Here is an 18,292-nt window from a genome sequence, read left to right as displayed (position 1 = left end):
AGCTTCCGTCCCGCCTGCCGTACCTAGCATAGGGCAAAACGCAAATCCAGTTTAATCCCACGGGTACTTCCCTCCTCCCACCACCAGGAGATGCTGTCAGCGGGGAGAGGCCACCTTTAGGAGGAGGAAGGCCTCGCACCTGAAGAAGGATAAGGGGTCGTCACGTGCGCAAGCGAAAGAGCAGTTCGGCGCGGGAAGAGTTAAGGCGCGGGAATGGCGGGTTGAGATCACATGATCCCTCGATTCGCCCGCCTGGGTCGTGAGCCTGTTTGCTGGTGATCTCGTCACGTGATCACGGGGTCTTCTTTCCCATCTTCCCTCTCTCCAGGAAGGCGGATGCAGTGGTGAAGTGACAACAACGCTCATTTCCGCTTGGTTGAGAAGAGGGAGGGAGAAAGGAAGGAGCGAGCGAGGAGCGGCGGTTGTCGCCGTTGTGGTCTTCTGTCGTCAGGCTCCCTCGGCGCGTCCCAGGTAAGTCGATGCTGGTGGGGAGACGCAGGCACGGCCTGGGCTTGGCTTTTCCGTCGCTCTCAAGTTTGGGCTGAACGGGGAGAGGAGGAGGAGGAGGCCTCGCTCGCCTCTTTGGTCTCTTCTCTTAGCCCCGTTTGCGGCGGGGCCTCCTCTGAACGGACAGCGGCATTTGCCTCTTTGCCCTCCTTTGCCGATTCTTCCTTCCCGCTGGTTCACGCAGAAGCGCCCGTGGGGCGGCCCTCGGTTTCCCGAGGAATGAGTTTCCAGCGGGCTTTGCTTCAGGTAAGTTGCAGCATTAGAGCGACTGATGACGGGGTCTAGAAAGGCGTAAGCTGAGGGGCAGAAGGGCTTCCTGTCGATATCTGGCGAACACAGAGCACTTCCTAGAGGAGCTTCTTCGATGTTAATCGGGCTGCTTGACCCTAGCGTGGGGAGGGAGCTGAATGAGGATGGTGGTTATTTTGCTGGCTAGTTGTATGAGCTCATATAGACATATCTGGAGCAGTATGTTAGACTTTTTCAACAGTGGTTTGGTTCATGCAGCATTCTATATTTTAATATGGTGCTTGTTTTGTTATGTATGTACTTGGGCATCGCATTTTATAGACTGTGATTGATCAGTTAATGCAGATGGCCCCTGACACTTCCTTTGTGCTGCCTTAAGCACTTTGAGATAGTACTATTATGGTGGCAAAATAACTGATTCTCTGCCACATGAGTTTTATTTGATTCTGGGATTTGGGAAAAGAATTTATTGGTGGAAATATAAGCATTTTGCTTTACAAAGGCCTTCTATTTTCATTCAGATTCTTAAGGAGCCCCAAGAGGTACTCTTGTAAATGGAGGGCATTTATGATGTTCTGATTAAAGGAAATAAGTATATCTGGGAATTTGCTGATACAGAGGAAATCACGGAGCACCATCACTTGCAGAACACACAACCACGTTCCTGAAGTTTGAGTAATTGGGCAATGTTACATTGCTTGACCTTGCCATTCTGGGCGTACAGATTGAAAAAACATTTTGGATGGAAAATGGAACATTTCTAGTATCGATCGAGGAAAAAAGTATTTCCAAGTGTCATTTAGTACTGCATAAAAGAAGCATTATTTGACTGGGTTCACACCATGTATCTAGAGGTGACGGACTCGTCCCTGGGGGAGCTGGGGGTGTTGACGACCGACAGGAAGCTCTGGCGTGGGCTGGTCCATGAAGTCACGAAGAGTCGGAAGCGACTAAACGAATAAACAACAACACACCATATATAGTATTGTTTGCAATGCGGTGTGTTGTACAAATCCAGGATATTAGGCTAATTCAGTAAACCATGGTTCACTTAACTGTAGAATAGAGTGTTGTGCAAACATAGCCTTTATGCTGTGAGAAGTGTATTTTAAACTTCTGGCTGAAGTTGGAAGTGATGTACTAAACTGTTTGTTCAAATTATGCATTTTATGAAGAAAGCTGGATTGTAGCTCTGAAATATAAGGCTATCAAATCTGGGCCACAAAACCCCTAGATAGCAGCAGAGACTATTCTGTATCTCTTCTACATCTTGCAGTTGTCTGGATTTTTGAAACCAAGCTATAACAGCTCTGAGGAAGTACAGAAAGGAATTTTTTGTCACTCTCTTCTGTGGAATTTTTAAAAGAACTGAAGTTTCTTTTGCATGAGTAAACCTAGTTCTGAGGAGCCTAAGAAAACTACTAGGAACTCCCTCAGTAATTTTTAGGAGACTAAATCATCTTTTTCCTGGTATTTATACATAGTATGTTTTGAGCTTGTTTAGGGACGGTGTATATTTTAGAATCATAGAGTTGGAAGAGACCATCAGATCTACTCTGCTCAGTGCAGGAATCTCAATTTCAACATTCTGGATTGTCTAGCCTCCACTTGAAAGAGAGACCCCCCCCCCACTCCTCTGGACAACTGATTCCACTATTAAATTGCTCTTACTATTAGGAAAGGTTGTTTTTTTTCTTCTGACATTCAATCGAAATCTGCATTCCTGTTTCAGATTTCATATGGTATAGCAGAATGCAGCACTGTTGCATAAAAATTACAGAAATGATATATAAAAGTGTATAAAATATAGGACATTGGGACCACAAATTATTTTAAAAACACGCAATACAAATGGTGAATAAAATGATGAATAAATTAAGTTATGTATGAGCAGTTGCTAAAGTATCTAAGCCTATGGCTGGATATCTAGATCGTTTAGCCATTGGACAGCAGTACCCTGGAGATGATGTAGTTCTTGCAGGGAACCAGGAAACCTTCTGAGGGGACATTCCATCGCAATGTGATGTGAAGTTTGCAGGATGTTCTCACAGTCACAGTTAGGATTATCAACCAGCCCCCATTTATGTTTCCAATATCAGCACCTGCCATGATTAGTTTGAATCCAGTTAAGCGCTGTCCAGTTTTTCCTTGGGAGATCAAAGCTGTAAGGGTGTTGTGCTGGATCAGACACTAAATTAAACAGGTCTGGGTTAGAGGTTGCCCACTCCTGGCGCCATGCTGTCTCATTGTCAAAGTCTTTTCTGACTAATTACTGTCCAAGTTTCCATGGCAGGTTCAGAGATTTAAGTCTAAATATTTGATCATGGCAATCCTTGTGTATAAGTAATACTCGATTTGCCTCACATTTCTGCCACTCCCTTTTTAAGGTGAGTTGTCTTCTAAAATGTGGGGATGGTACGTTGGATAGTACCAGCAGCCATTAGGAAGGCATTGACTTAATGCCTTCCTGGGACTTAAATTCACTGTTCTCTGTCCAGCACCCTGGAATGAAAGAGAACAGATCTTGACCTTCTCAGTGAAATCCTGTCAGGTGTTTAAGAATGCTATCATCCTCCTCAACTGTCTTTTCTCAAAGCTAAATACAGCATACCAGCTTCTTCAATCTTTCTTCACAGGGTTTGGTTCTAGTCCTCTGATAATCATTGTTCTCTGTCTGAACCTCTTCCAATTTTTTTGAATCCTTTTTAAAGTGTAGTCCCCAGAACTGTACACAGTACTTAAGGTAGGGCCTGGCTAAAGTCAAATAGATTAGAACATTAACCTCCAGTGATTTTGAAATTATGCTTCTGTTGAAACAGCCTAAAACTGCATTATCCTTTTAGCAGCTGCACAATGGAATGATGTATATTCAATCTGAGATTAACTAAAACTCGCAAATAAACCCAGCCATGTACCCCCATTCTGTCACTAGGCATTCAGTTTCTTTTTCATAAGCAAAAACTTGACCTTTGCTACTGTTCAATTTCCTATTAAGATTGTTTAGAATTCAGTTTTTATCTTCGGTAGTATTAGGTGTCTCATCCAGTTTCATATCTGCAAATCTGATAAGCATTCCTTGTAGGTTTTTCTCCAAGTCATTAAGGAAAATGTTGATGACTGGGCAGGACTGAACTCTTATGTGGCCTTACTTGTATGCAATGACTACCAAAGCAGAGTTTAAAATTAGAAGGGCAGAAATCAGCAAGTGATCTTTTCTTCATTTGTGTACCTGCATGCCAGGAAAAGAAATTCCTGTAACTTTCTGCCAGATAAACAATGAATAAAAACACAGAAACCTAATAGCAAAAATCTAGTTCTATTACACATAGAGTCATAAAGTTGGAAGGGGCCATTTAGGCTGCTGAGTCCAAGTCACATCTTGGTACAGGAATCCAAATTAAAGCATCCCAGACAGAAGGCTGTCCGGCCTCTTTTTGAATGCATCCAGTGTAAAGGAGTTTACTTCCTTTTGCAACTGTTAGCCCTTCAAGGTATACCAGGTCAGGAAACAGGCTTCCTAAGGGCTGCTGGAACTCTATTGTTGTGGGATATGTTACAGGTGGTCGTCAATTAATGACCACTCATTCAATGACAGTTTGAACTTTTGACAGCGCTGAACAAGTAATACTTACGACTAGTCCTTGAAGTTCAGGCCATCGCAGTGCCCCCATGGTCAAGTGATCACAACTGGGGCAATCGGCCCACATTTCCAACCATTGCAGCGTCCCACTGTCACTTGATCATGATTTGTGACCTTCCCTGCTGGCTTCCCACAAGTCGCGGTCACATGAGGTTCTTGCTTAACAACCTGCGGTAATTCACTTAATGACCGTAGTCAGGGACTGCTGGAACTGCCATTGCTAAGTGGTGCAATCACATGATGTTGTGCTTTACGACCGTGTTGCTTAGCGATGGAAATTCCGGTCCCAGTTACCATCGTTAAGCAAGTACTACCTGTAATGGAATCTTGAAAGCTTCACAGGATTCTTTCTTCTCCCCTCCTTCCTTTCAAGGGCTAAGTGGTGTTCACGTAACTCCTCTTGCGTTCCTTCTTCAAAGTTATCTCCATACTCCTCTACAACTGTTGAACTAGTCTTATTGTTAGAGAGCTTTTCCTGACATTGGACCAGAATCTGCCTTCCTATAATTTAAGACCTTTATTCCTGTCCTTCACAGAGAGATTGTTCTTCTGCGTGACACTCTTCAAGTGTTTGAAAAGTGCTGTCATATCTCCCCTCAGCCATTTGTTTTAAATGCTAAGCATGTAGCCAGTTCTTTCAGCCTCTCCTCACAGAGGAAAACTGAAAGGGCAGAAATCAGCAGGTGATCCTTTCTTCATTAATGCATAGTTTCTAGGTCCCCGGTCATGCTTTTTGTTCTAGCATCTATTTCGGTTTCTTTTACTTCTTCTGGATACAAATATTTGAGATAGGATATGATCACAGCAGAATAAAATGAAACTTCCTGTGATTTAGAAATTATACTTCTGTTGTTGCAACCTAAAATTGTGCTTGCAAGCAGCTTCTATTCCAAAATCTTCTTTTGCAAATATTGTTAGTAAGACAGGTGAAAGTTCCCCCATTCCATATCCATGCATTTGATATTTTTTTCTTAAGTAAACAACTCTGCACTTGTCTCTTGAAATTCATGCTGTGACAGTCTGATGGTTATTTTTAAAATTTTATTTGAAGTTTATTTTATTTGAAATGAAAGCATCCCACCTAACTTTGTATCTGCAGATTTGATATGCGTGCCTTGCACCCCTCTGCTTTCCTGCTAATATTTTTCTGTCTAATATTTTACTATCCATCTCCTCAAGCAAAATGATGCTGTCTATATTTTAACAATATAAGCCACAAGGCAGGTGATCCATCTTAACTTTGTGCTGTTTGAATTACATGGAATTTTTATCAGCTAATCAATTAGCTAATGGGAAGAATAATATAAGATTTAAAAATGCAGTTTTCTCAGTGGTCTATTATCAACCATTGGGAGAATAAAAAGAAGAATCATATATTTTAGAAGCCCTTATTATACCAGACTCTTTTGTGGTTGTTAGATATGGTACCACTGAGATCATACATAGCAAAACAATTCTTTATTATAATAGAGGTGTCATCTATTATATTATAATATATATTATAATGTATATATTTTAATTATAATTTAAGGTGTTTATAGGACATTAATTGTATAATGTGATTAGTATTATGTTTAGTTGCATAAACATAAACATGTTTAGTTGTTTAATAGGACTGAGCTACTAGTGGGACTGCCTTCTCCCAAGAAGATCTACCCATCCTACACACTCCCATAGGGAGGACATGCTCCAGGTTCCCACATTTAAACATTGCTATCTTATGGGAGCTAGGAAGCATGCATTTTCAGTGGCTGCCCCTGTATTCTGGAACAATCTACCTCCGATATACGAAGGGCCTCAACTCTACTTGCCTTTAGGAAAGCTATTAAGACCTGGCTTTTCCTCCAGACATTTGGGTGGTGTTGAGTGGAGTCCCTTTTGGTTATTTTATTATCACATTTGGTTGCCATTTTACATGTTATGTTTTATGCAGATTGTTCTTTTTTAATGTTGTATTTTGTTATTGCAGACTTTTATTGTATGCTACCCAGAATCATATTGTTTGAGTTGGGTGGGCTTACAAATGCATTAAATAAAAAAGTAAAATGGTATTGATATTGAAACAGATATTTTTAAGAGATAATCATGAAAAAGCTCCCTATGATTCAAATATTTATTGCATTTACTAAGAATAGCTGACAGCTAAGTTGCATGATGTTCTGATCTCACTGTAAAGCATAGGCAATGTAGGAATCCTTCCAAAATCTTACCTACGTATCCTACATATTTTGCCATGTTATACGTACTGAAGCCTCAATTCTCTGGATCTCCATTCAGCGGGCTTCAGATACAGTGGACAAAATTTAAATAGAACATCACTGTCACTGTCAAAGCAATGGACAAAACAGTCCAGAAAATAATTTACATCATTTGCATAATTACATAATTGATAATTTTACATCAGTTGCATAATTACACAAATCTTGTAAATTATACCATTTAAATAAATTTGAATTTAACAGATGCTTCTTTCCCCTGAATAATCTGCATTGAGATTTTAATATCCAGTTGAGTCATGCTACAAGCATTGAAATGCTGAGTAGAATACAGTTGAATATATACAGTTGAATATGTGCTCTAAAAGTCCATTCTTAATGTTGTGTGTTTTAGGGAAACTGCCATTTTCATAAGATTATGCCAAAATTATATTGCTTATTTCAGGTTGGTATTTTACTTACTGATCAATCAAGGCTGCCCAACTCCAGAATGACTCTGGGTAATTTCACAAGATTAAAAAACATAATACCATGATATGGCCTCAGTGTTTCCATGTCCCATAATTTCTCTAGCTGTCTATTCCCTCCTTGATTCCTATCAGCATTTTGTTCCTGTCCCCTCCCCTAAGTCCCTGCTCTTCCTGTTTCATTTAAAGTTTACTTCCTTCAGCCATCCCCTCTGGCTTTTTTGAGTCGGTTTGGGGACTGGGGAGGAATGGTGAGGAGCAAAAGGAAGTATGCTAGCATAGCGTTGAGTGTTTTGCATAGTTCCTAGAGAGTATGAGGTTGGGCAGGCTATCCTAATCTCTGAACAGAAATAGGGGTTACTGTATAATTGAACAAACCAACAGACCTCCTAGAGCAGTGTTTCTCAACCTTGGCAACCTTAAGATGTGTGGACTCCATGCTGGCTGGAGAATTCTGGGAGTTGAAGTCCACACATCTTAAAGTTGCCAAGGTTGAGAAACACTGGAGTACAGTATTGCCTGCTTCTAGGCTTCTCCCTGGGGGTGAGACTATGCAAGAACCTTTGTGCCTCTTTTGATCACAGCTAGGTCCAACCTGGGATTAATAAGCGGCAAGCTTAAAGGTCTATCTGGTTATATTTCTCTTTCCTGTTCCTAGCATAGGTGTGGTGCCAGCAGCAGTGATGATTACCAGAGTCGCAGTCATTGCTGCTGAAACAGTTCTATTTTTAACCTTTCCATAACTGAGTTGGAGGGTAATCTTTTAATAGCATGTGTTCTTCTAGAATGATACAGTTGAAGCTATTGGTTTCCTCTTTCAGTACAGGAAGCCAAAGCCAGATTTGGTAGCAGTGTTGAGTGTATGCTGAGGTGGGGAGGGAGGAGCTTCTCTTATGCCAAAAAGTATGTAAATGTGACAGAAGTGGTTTTTGGCAATAGTGGTTAACCTCAATATTTGGTTATTTTGTGTCTGTCTGTCTGTCCTTCCCTCCCTCCCTCCCTCCCTTCCTTCCTGGCTGAATGAACACATTCTGTGTTTGTAATAACTTTGAAGTGGCAATATTTTTGTTGAGGTCCTTGGCTCCAGAGACAGAGGGTGTAGAAGAAAGCAGTAAGAATGCAGCTTGAATTGCATTCAAGCTGAATTGCTACCACCACCCCACCTCTGGATTCCTGGCTTCACTAGAAATATTACTCTAATCTATTATTACTTTAATCTATTATAATAGAGTAATAATCTATTATTCTAATCTGTTATTAGATAATAGAGTAATCCATTACTCTAATCTATTATTAGAGGATATTTAATAACTAAGGTTGGGAAGACGTATGACTAACGCCAGCTGCAATGAAGATATTTGAGGACAACCTTTTTCTGTGGGTGCTCTCCTTTACATGTGGCTCATTATGCAGTCAATCTGTATTAGCTTGGAGGCTGGCACAGGTAGGTGGGCCTTTTAGTTGTGCCGTTTTGGAGAGCTCTTCAAGGAGACCCTGACAGAATGTCTGACGACACACCAGCAGGCTTGGTTTTGCTACTGCTTCATGTCACACTTTATTGCTCACTTGAGAAGTACGGAGTCACCGTTAAACTGAAGAAATTCCTGCTCTTTGGGCAGACAGAGGTTTGCTCTGTGACAACTGTTTATTATGGTGGCTCTTTCTTTTCTCTCCTCTTTTATCAAGTTCTGTCATGACCCCCAAATTTAGTCAGAATCCTTCATTTAAGCACTGTGGGGGTATCTCTCTCCGTTTCATTGTGATTGTGGTTGTTGTCCCTAAAGTATAGCCTATTATACATGGTTCTTTAAAGGCAACTGCAGACCTAAACGTATGTGATTTAGGAGCTGCAAATGCATCCTGTGATCAGAGAAAGAAATTAGTTCTTTTTTATTTTTATTTTTGCGTACTGCAGCCAGAAGTTGCTCATTAAACTAACGATTGTCTTCTTTTTCAGGAAAATGTTAGCTGCTGACGATTTTTCGGTGAGTAGTCCATTCTGCCAACCTCATAAGCTGTAACAAGTTTGTAATAACTAATGAAAAGAATTAAGATGTTTCAGTAGATGAAGTGTTGCTTTTTTATAGAGGAAGTCTCACTACTATAATATAAGTTAGTTTTTATGGGTTAAGCACTAGATAAGCAAGGGTGTACCCAATATGGAAACTACACTTTGTTTTGAACCTGAAACAAATCATCATATTTTGCAAGTTCCGAAACTTTGCAGGTCAGCTTGGCGCAAAGAAAATCTGGAATACAGGTAGTCCTTGGTTAACGGCCACTCGTTCAGCAACCATTCCAAGTTACGATAGCGCTGAACGGGTGTTGCTTACAACTGGTCTTTGAAGTTGCAGCTGTCGCAGCACCACTGCAATCACATGATCACAGTTCAGGCACTTGACAACCTGCTCATGTCTTATGACAGTTGCAGCGTCCTGCAGTCACATGATCACCATTTGTGACCTTCCCTGCCAGCTTCCCACAAGCAAAGTCAATGGGGAAGCCAGCAGGGAAGGTCACAAGTCACTCCTACTTCCATTGCTTTTTCTCCCAAGGACCCCCATTACAGAGTATGAGATTCTAGGGATCTTGTACCTGCCTGCACTCCATAACACTCACCCACCCACCTGGCCATGCTCACACCAGGCTGCAACACCCACCTGCATGCCTGCCTGCACTCCGTAGCCCTTATCACCCTGCCTGCACTCTGTAGTGCTTGCCCCTGCCTGCCTGCACTCGCACCGCAGCACTCTGCCCCCACCTGGCTGTGCTTGCTCTGGGCTGTAGCACCCACCTGCACACCTGCCTGTGCTCCTCAGCGCCCACTCCTGACCGCCCAAACTCCATAGCACTCACCTGCCCACCAGCCTGCTTGTGCACTGCCTAAGGAAAGGCTTGTTGTGACTGGGACTTGCAACTTCCTGTGGGCTTCCCCATTGAATTTGCTTGCTGGAAGCCAACAAAGTCGCAAGTTGCAGTCATGTGAGGCCCTCACTTAACGACCTGCAATCATTGCTTAAGACGGGAATGAGACCTGCCAAGATTGCCGTCACTAAGCAATATGATCATGTGACATTGTGCTTTATGGCCACATTGCTTAGCGATGGAACTTCCAGCCCCAATTACCATCATTTAGCAAGGACTACCTGTTATTTTGGGTGCTTCTGGTTTCAGCTGAAACAAAATTTGGGTGGATCCTGGAGTGATATATGGAACGAGTAGGGGGGTGTGTGTGTGTGTGTGTGTGTGCCCACAATTTGCATGATTCCTCATCTTCCCAGTTTCTTAACTGCCTCCTTCAGCTGCCACCAATGTCCCAGTGAGGCATCTCCCACTGGCCAGCCTGCCAGTCCTCCTCTTTCCAGCACTTTCTCTTTTCTCCCTCCACTGCTGGTGATCCAGAGAATAGTATATCCATCCGGCCCCCCACATCCTTTCCAGCATCTGCCCTTCTCTGTCTGCCTCCACGTCACCTCCCCGTGCACAATATTCCAGCACAATATATCCCATTTCCCTGTCTTTCTGCCCCACCTCTGATCTTCTCATTGCTTTCCGTCCCTCCCTTCAGCCGCTGCTGCCACTGAACTAGCCTGTGTAGCTGTCCCTTACGGAGATGGTCTCAGTGTCAGGCTCACAGCATGGCATATTCCACAGGCCTGCTCACACGTGCACCCTCACTCTCTCTCGCTCGCTCACTCGCTCTCTCACACACACACCGTTCCTCTCCCACTGTCTCCAACTTAAACAGTAGATGAGCAAGAAGTTGTTGTTGGCCAGGCATTAGCCACAAGGACTCACTGGTATTTCGTTTTCCCAGCTGGCCGATGCTCTACCAGATAGTTCTCCTGCCAAGAGTTCCTCAGTGGGCAACACAAAACCACCCCAACAGCCCAGCCAGCCTCCACAAGCCTGGCCAGCTTCCAGTCCCTGGAATAACGCACCAAGTGCTCCTCCTGCAGCTCCATCCGGTTTGCCTCCCAGCACATCTACTTCCAACGTGCCTTTTGGACCGCCACCAACAGGAATGTATCCTTCCCTCCCCCCTGGGGCACCTGTTCCTTTTCCTCCTCCTGGTTCTACTTGTCCTCCAGGTGCTCCATACCCACCCCCTGGTCCTGCCCCACCAGGGCAGTACCCACCACCAAACATGCCCTTCCCAGAGCTTCCAAGGCCATATGGGGGTCCCACTGAACCAGCTGCACCCCCTGCTGCTGTTGGAGCATGGGGATCCATGCCCACTGGAGGGTGGGGACCCTCAGTTGGGGGACAATATCCTGCACCTAGCGTGCCATATCCACCTCCAGGGCCATATTCCACTCCCACTCAGACTCCAGGGGCTGCTCCTACAGTGCCATGGGGTGCTGTCCCCCCAGGACCATGGGGACCTTCGCCTCCTGCCCCATTTCCTCCACCAACAGGATCCTATCCAGCTCCAGGGTTATACCCAACACCACCTAATCCTTACCAAGTGCCACCTGCGCCTGCTGGAGCACCATCCATACCTGGTGGCCCTCATGTAAGTAAAGCTTTTCTCAGATATGGTGCAGCTAAGCTTCAGAGGCAAAGACTAGTGATCAAATTCGTGTCCATGTGATGCACCTATTTTTTTATTGCAATGGCTTCCAGGTGTTTCTATATTAATTTGCCTAAGGAGCCTTAGTTATTTGCAAAATGTGCTCTAGGGCGCACACTGTTTATATAGCAAGTTAAACTTCATAATTGTCCTACACTATATCTTGAGCTGGGGATTTCCAGGGGAAGTTCAATATCGGTGAATAAGATGACCTCCATTGCTGTGTAGAAACTTTTAGAGTTCCCAGAAAACTTTTTGAAAGCATTGTAGCTAAAATGATTGGGTTTGACGTGAATATAAAATAATTGGTCCTGCTATCAGACTTAACAAACTTTTAAAACAGAACATCTCTATGTAGTTAGGGGCTTGAATATAGTACACATGAATACATGTTTAGCAGCTTGAGTGTAGTACACAGTATACATGTTTAGGCAAGCTTTGAAAAGGCAAAGTCCTGTGGTCAATCTCTGGGGGATCCATTCATTCAAGGTGAGGGGAATATAGGTGACTAAGTTCTAGAAATAGTAAGTTGGTAGGAAGAAATGCATAAACTTTTCAGCAAAATAGTGGGTTAATTTCACTGGTTTTTGGTGCTTTTTTTTTGGTGCCCTGCAAATAAACACAGCTCTTTTAAAGAGAGCTGTAAAATGTAGTTTGCTGTTGTGGGTGGGGATTAGAATCTATGGATCACAGATACACTACGGATTATAGCTTTTGATTTGAGATTCTGAAAAGCCTTTATGAGTGAATAAAAAAGCCTATTGGTTTTTAAGATTTATTTTATTAATTGAATAGAAAAAATAAAGAAAAAATGAACAAAACTAAAAAAGAAAGAAAAACATGGGAGGGGTATATTCACAGATATGTATACCTATATAAACATTCTATATAAACATTTCAATAAATGGTAACCATGTTTCATTTTAATAACCCGTACCTCATGTCCATCCATGAGTAATTTGTTCATCTCTTGCTAATAATGTCAACTGTGTAGGTCACTGAGTAGTTGGGGCCATATGTTTATCCTTCCAGTGCTGAATAGTGTCTTTTAGCTATGACACAGAGAATCTACATTCTTTATCCAAATGTTAATTTCTGTGCAACAGAAATATAGTTCAAACCAATATGAAATGTGAGGATATTAAATTTTGTCTCACAGTTGAATTAATACATGTAATGTCCCCCCAGAAAAGGAACAGTTACAGGGCACTGTATAATCGTGCTGAAATGAAGTATTTATCTCATTGCATCTCCAACAACATTATGATTTACAACATATATGCCTCCCACATTTTTGTTTCTTTTTTTAGTTTTGTTAATCTTTCCTTTATTTCCTCTATAAGTGCAATGGAGTGCAGTGGAGCCCAGTGAGTCCACAATGTTATTTTTTGTTGAATAAAATATCATCTAAGATACTTTGGGACGCGGTGGCGCTGCGGGTTAAACCGCTGAGCTGCCGATCGGAAGGTCGGCGGTTCGAAACCGCGCGGCGGGGTGAGCTCCCGTTGCTCGTCCCAGCTTCTGCACACCAAGCAGTTCGAAAACATGCAAATGTGAGTAGATGAATTGGTACCGCTTCGGCGGGAAGGTAACGGCGTTCCGAGTCGTCATGCTGGCCACATGACCCGGAAGTGTCCCTAGGGACAACGCCGGCTCCAAGGCTTAGAAACGGAGATGAGCACCGCCCCCTAGAGTCGGATTCGACTGGACTTTACGTCAAGGGAAACCTTTACCTTTACTAAGATACTTTGAAGCTTTTGGTATTGATGTTGGTAGCCATACCCATTGTCCAGGTAACATAGCAAGCTCAAATTCTTTGCACTGTTTACTGTAACCTTGGAGTTTGCATATCAAAGACCTGTTGGTTTGGGGAGAAAGGGAAAGACCAGGCATGGCTCTTGCTGGTCAGAGGGTTGGGACTACAGATGCTGTTTAAAAGCATGCCACTTTATTTGGCTTGCTACCCATTTTCTGCTAACCATTCTGTCACCAGCATCAGAGGTTTCTGGGCCAGTCATGGCCTCCGCTGACTCACCTGGTAAATGTTTGATGTTACCTGTTTTGACCCCATGCAAGTCATGTCAGGAAGCTGCGGGTGGTTCATACAAAATGGCAATACGTATTTGACAAATTTTTACTTTCTATTTCATTATTTTTAACTAAAAATGATTTGATCTCGGAACGATAGAAACTGATTGTTTTTATGTTTATCTTTTGTTTTTCAGCCCTACCGTTGAACTTGTGGCAGGCTGATGAGGTACTGCCTCCCTACCTGCTATTTACAGAAAAAAAGTTTTTAGTAATCTTTTGGAGTCTTGAAGAGCCTACCTGTGTTCTGCCAGCCCATGTGTGGTGTGAGGGAGCACTCTTCCAACGCTTATTTTGTGTGAGATGGATTAGGATAAACAAGTTGACTTCCCCAGCTCTCTAATCCTTACTCTAGTCAAGATTTCATCAAGTGACATTAACCTAATGAGTAAGGACTAACCCTGGATCAATACTATGACTGTTTCTTAATTGCTGGATTTAGAGGATTGACCAGATTGACAGACCACATCTTAATTTAAATCACTTCGGTTATCTGGAGGAGCTTGTGAAGAAATGAGCTAGGCACCCTACCTTCATTCATCAAATTGAAGAGAAGCAAAGCACATTAATTTCGAGGCAATTCTCAGCATCAGACTTGATTTGTCCTATTTGAGAAGCCTTTGTAGAGATGAACATCTGGTACTTGATGCTTATTTCCTACAAGCACACTTGGGGAGCGACAAGCTGGTTTAGACGTTCAGGTAGTTCAGATAGATATTTCTGACAGATGAGTCTCCCAGCTGCATTAGCCTTCATACTTTGTGTGAGCCACCTAAAAATAATCTACTTCTACATCTGAGGCTAGCCTCAAAACCATTTGAAGAGTTTGGTGTGCTTCACTTCTGCAAAGTAATTTTTTTTAAAAAAAAGTTCTTGCAAGAAGGGGTGGGAATGTGATCAGTATAATCTCTTGTCTGGCAGCTCCAGAATCTTTGAAAAGTCATTTCGAAGCCTTACTTTCATGTGAACATCTGGTCTCGGGATAACAAACTCTAAACAGGAAAGTTTCTCTAGTTGAGGATGTCTCTTAATGCTCATGATTAGATTATTGCAACGTAACTAGTTCATATGTATGTGATGAACATTGGCAGTAGATGCAACAGTCTGGATGTACAGTTTTCTCACTTCAGTTTTGGGAGGAACACCAAAAAACCAGTCCCTCATGGAGTGTCCCATGGTGTAATATGCTGGGATCTTTTATCACTGTTCACGAAGAGTACAACTCTTCACCATTGTCTTACAGATAAGTCCGTGTTTTAACACTTGTCTCCTTCTATTGTCTCCAGAAATTTGCTTAATACAGATTTCTAGCATTTATCATAAATCGGCTATTTCCAAGCTTTAGGAAATAACTTTGTAGGAGGGATTTTTAGGGAGTCCATGTTCTTCCTAAGAAAAAATGGACTGGCTTAACTGAATGGTAAGAATGGATATGACTCAAGCATATGTCCTGTACTGTTTGTAGAATTATTCATTTCCCCAAAGTAAAATCAGACAGAATTTGGAAAAGCCCTTTGTTTTCCTCCTCACCCCTTCTTGTCCCAGTTTGGTACACATTTCCCATCCCCACCCCCATTGGTTACATATTATCTTCCTGTCTCTTCTCAGTGTTCAGCTTCTCTTGAAGGATATTGCATCTTCCCATCCCTTTAAACCACAGTACTTTGTACAGGGGATGGGTTTAGAATTCGACTGATCCCTGGAAATATCTGATAATTTGCCTTATTTGTGAGAACTGCACCCTGGCATATTTCACAAGTAAGCTAAATTATTAGATATTTTCAGGTGGCAGTGATTGGGAACCCCAATGCTAATGAACTCTGAAGGGACGTCCCGTTACCTTTTGTATTGTCTAATGCGGTTATTTGAGGATAGGTATGCTTTTCTTCTTTATATGGGTATCCCATTTTCTCATCCTGAGTACACAACTGATGAACTTACCTGTCTCTGAGGACATCTTCTTGCCTCATCTGTTCCAGTTTGCACTGCATGTGGCATCGTTGGCTTTGAAAAGGAATCTGCTATAATGTAGAAATAATTAAAGTGAAGTTTTGACAAGTTTCAATTGTGGGAAGATACTAAGAAGCTTTGTCAGAATTCCAGTTTAAATTTGAAAAATTCAGCAGATATTCCCCATGTTGGCTTGCAGTAAGAGACTAATTACTGCTGACAACAAAAGCATACAAGTTTGTGATACTTGCAGAACACTCTTGAGGCAAATGCAATTATATGAAATGAGAAATGTGGGCAGAAATATAGAACAAGTTAGCATTATTTTCTGTGTTCTGCCTACTCTACAGAAATATTAAATTATATGGACTCTTGAAGAATGCTGAAAGACATTTTGCATAGTTTTTCTAAGATGACTGAATCCTTTTCTGCTAAATCTTTAAAATCAAGTTCATAGAATAGATTTGTCCTAATACATGTTGGTTTCTCCCCATCCTAAAGCTAAATTGTGATGGAGGCACCATGATTTTGTGTCTGTCAGTATAATCCCATACAAATCTGCTTAGAAGAAGTCCTATTAAATTCAGTGGCTTTTATGTAAGTGGTTATAGGGTTGCAGCTAAGTCAGAGTGGGACCCTGCTTGAACTAGAAGTAAAAGCATTCTGGCATCAGTGGGACTTCATCCATGTTATATCTGCTAGTGGGATTGGCTTAGATTCTGAACTTGGGGGACTTGACAGAGATTGTCAGCCATTGCTCCACACAAGGGACTAGAACGTAAGAAAAATGCAATGCAGCACATTATATAGTGCTTAAAGTTCTGAATGTGGTGATCTGTGCATGGTATGCAAATTCTGCTGCATAAGGGAGGGGAGGGCAGAAAGGACACAGTTGATGGGCGTGCAGCAGCACTTGCACCATTCTTTGCCACTGGAAATTCCGTTTGGCTGATTCATTGGTGTCCGAGGCTTCAAGCAAGCACATTGGCTGCTTGCTTGATTTGTCTTAAACCTAAGTCCTTGTGGCCTAATTCCGCACTCAATGCCTTGTCCCTCTTCCCACAGAAATACTTCATGAACACCTTTCTGCCTACAAAAGACTCTGTCAGCCTTTAACTTACTTTTGATGCATCAGATGCTGGAAGCAAAGAGGACTGTAAGAAACCGCAAAGACCGCAAAATGGTGATAGGCAACTGACACAGTTCTGTCCTTATGTCAAGACATTTGATGCCAATTCTGTAAGTTGCATATGAGTGTGATGACATCATCTTGTGCATGTCATTCGCCTTCCCTTGCCCTAATAACCTGGCTGGAAGTCCTTTAGTATATTGTCCGAAGGAATACCTACCTACCTACATACATACAGGAAGAAAGGACAAGGTAAAGTCAGATTTTAAAAATGGGCAAGCTTTGTGGTTCAAAACCAAACTAAAAGGAAGCTTGCTTTCTTACTGGGGGCTTCAGCATCTTTGCTTATCTTATTCCTTCATGTTAAGAGATTTTTCCTGCCCTATCGAGATTCTATTCCTCCAATAATGGAAGACTCCCTTTCAGAAAGCAGTTGTAGTTCGATGCTGTGTAGTAAAACCTTTTTAACCCTTCTGTCTCACGTGTGAGTGATTTTGGGCATGATGCTTGTTATGCAATGAAATGTGTGTTGTTTCTCTATTGTGTTCCTTGTGAGTTAAAACCGCTGAGGAGTTTGGGGCGGGTTGTTTGGCTTGTGCTTCTGGGATGGATATTTAACTGCTTTTGTTTACGACATGGAATTATTAAGCGATCACACTTCTGAAGTATAGACCATATCACCTGCTGCTGTATTTTTTTTTCTTTATAGATGACAAATATTTGCTGTATGATGGTAGTGAAGAGGCTTTAAATACAGAATTTGATATTTTTTTTGAAAATGCTGTCACTTTTTGTATACAGTTAGACATTAAGCATATTTTCAAGATGAGACTGTACAGTACACTTCATAAAAGTTTTATTTCAGCTACTTGCCTCTATAACAAGGGCTTTTACTTACAAAGTGATTTTTAATACACTTTGATTGTTGAAGCATCCCAAAAGATTCTGGGTATTTTATTTTGATTAGATGCTAAGAAAACTCTAAGACCTTTATTGCTTCTCCAGCTCTCATCCATTATGTTCCATAATGGAGTGGAGGACACAGAAAAGGGTAAAATTAAAGGGGCATCCAATTCAAATTGACAAATTTTATTGTCAATTCAATAAAAGATGTAACTTTGGGCTAAAATGGGGGAGCATCAAAACATTTGCAGCTGTTTCAGTTTTTGACAGAATGAGGACAAATAATGGATCCTTTAGAGGAAATTAACCAGCAAAATTTAGCCAGATAATTTCATGGGTGTCACTATCATAATTTTTAGAAATATTCCCCCTGTACCCCATTTTAAGGGAGAAATAATGGGAATGAAGTACAGCCTCCAGATTATCCATCAGATCCTATAGAGAAGTTGTGCTGGACCAATACAAGAAACGTTCAACTTAAAAATAAACTCTCTAACTTTAACAGTTTAAAAAGTAAGTTTCTACTAAAGATTGAAGAGTGGGCCATGTCCTCTTCTAGTTTCAACAGTT

General features: G+C 41.8%; 1 protein-coding gene across 2 annotated transcripts; it reads left to right on the top strand.

Moving 5' to 3' along the window:
* Nucleotides 1-241: 241 nt before the first annotated feature.
* On the top strand, nt 242-17,293 carry MAPK1IP1L (mitogen-activated protein kinase 1 interacting protein 1 like). 2 transcript variants are annotated; one of them, XM_063290523.1, is made up of 4 exons: nt 242-471; nt 9,037-9,064; nt 10,897-11,595; nt 13,878-17,293. In XM_063290523.1, the coding sequence occupies exons 2-4, from the start codon at nt 9,041-9,043 to the stop codon at nt 13,887-13,889; spliced, it is 735 nt and encodes a 244-aa protein (XP_063146593.1). In that variant the 5' UTR covers nt 242-471; nt 9,037-9,040; the 3' UTR covers nt 13,890-17,293. The 2 variants fall into 2 exon arrangements, with proteins under 2 accessions (XP_063146593.1, XP_063146594.1); XM_063290524.1 differs by lacking the exon at nt 242-471 and adding an exon at nt 730-753.
* Nucleotides 17,294-18,292: the final 999 nt, after the last annotated feature.

Source organism: Candoia aspera, chromosome 1 (genome assembly GCF_035149785.1).
Source record: "Candoia aspera isolate rCanAsp1 chromosome 1, rCanAsp1.hap2, whole genome shotgun sequence".
NCBI classification, from domain to species: Eukaryota; Metazoa; Chordata; class Lepidosauria; order Squamata; family Boidae; genus Candoia; species Candoia aspera.
This window is presented reverse-complemented; position numbering and strand designations above follow the sequence as displayed.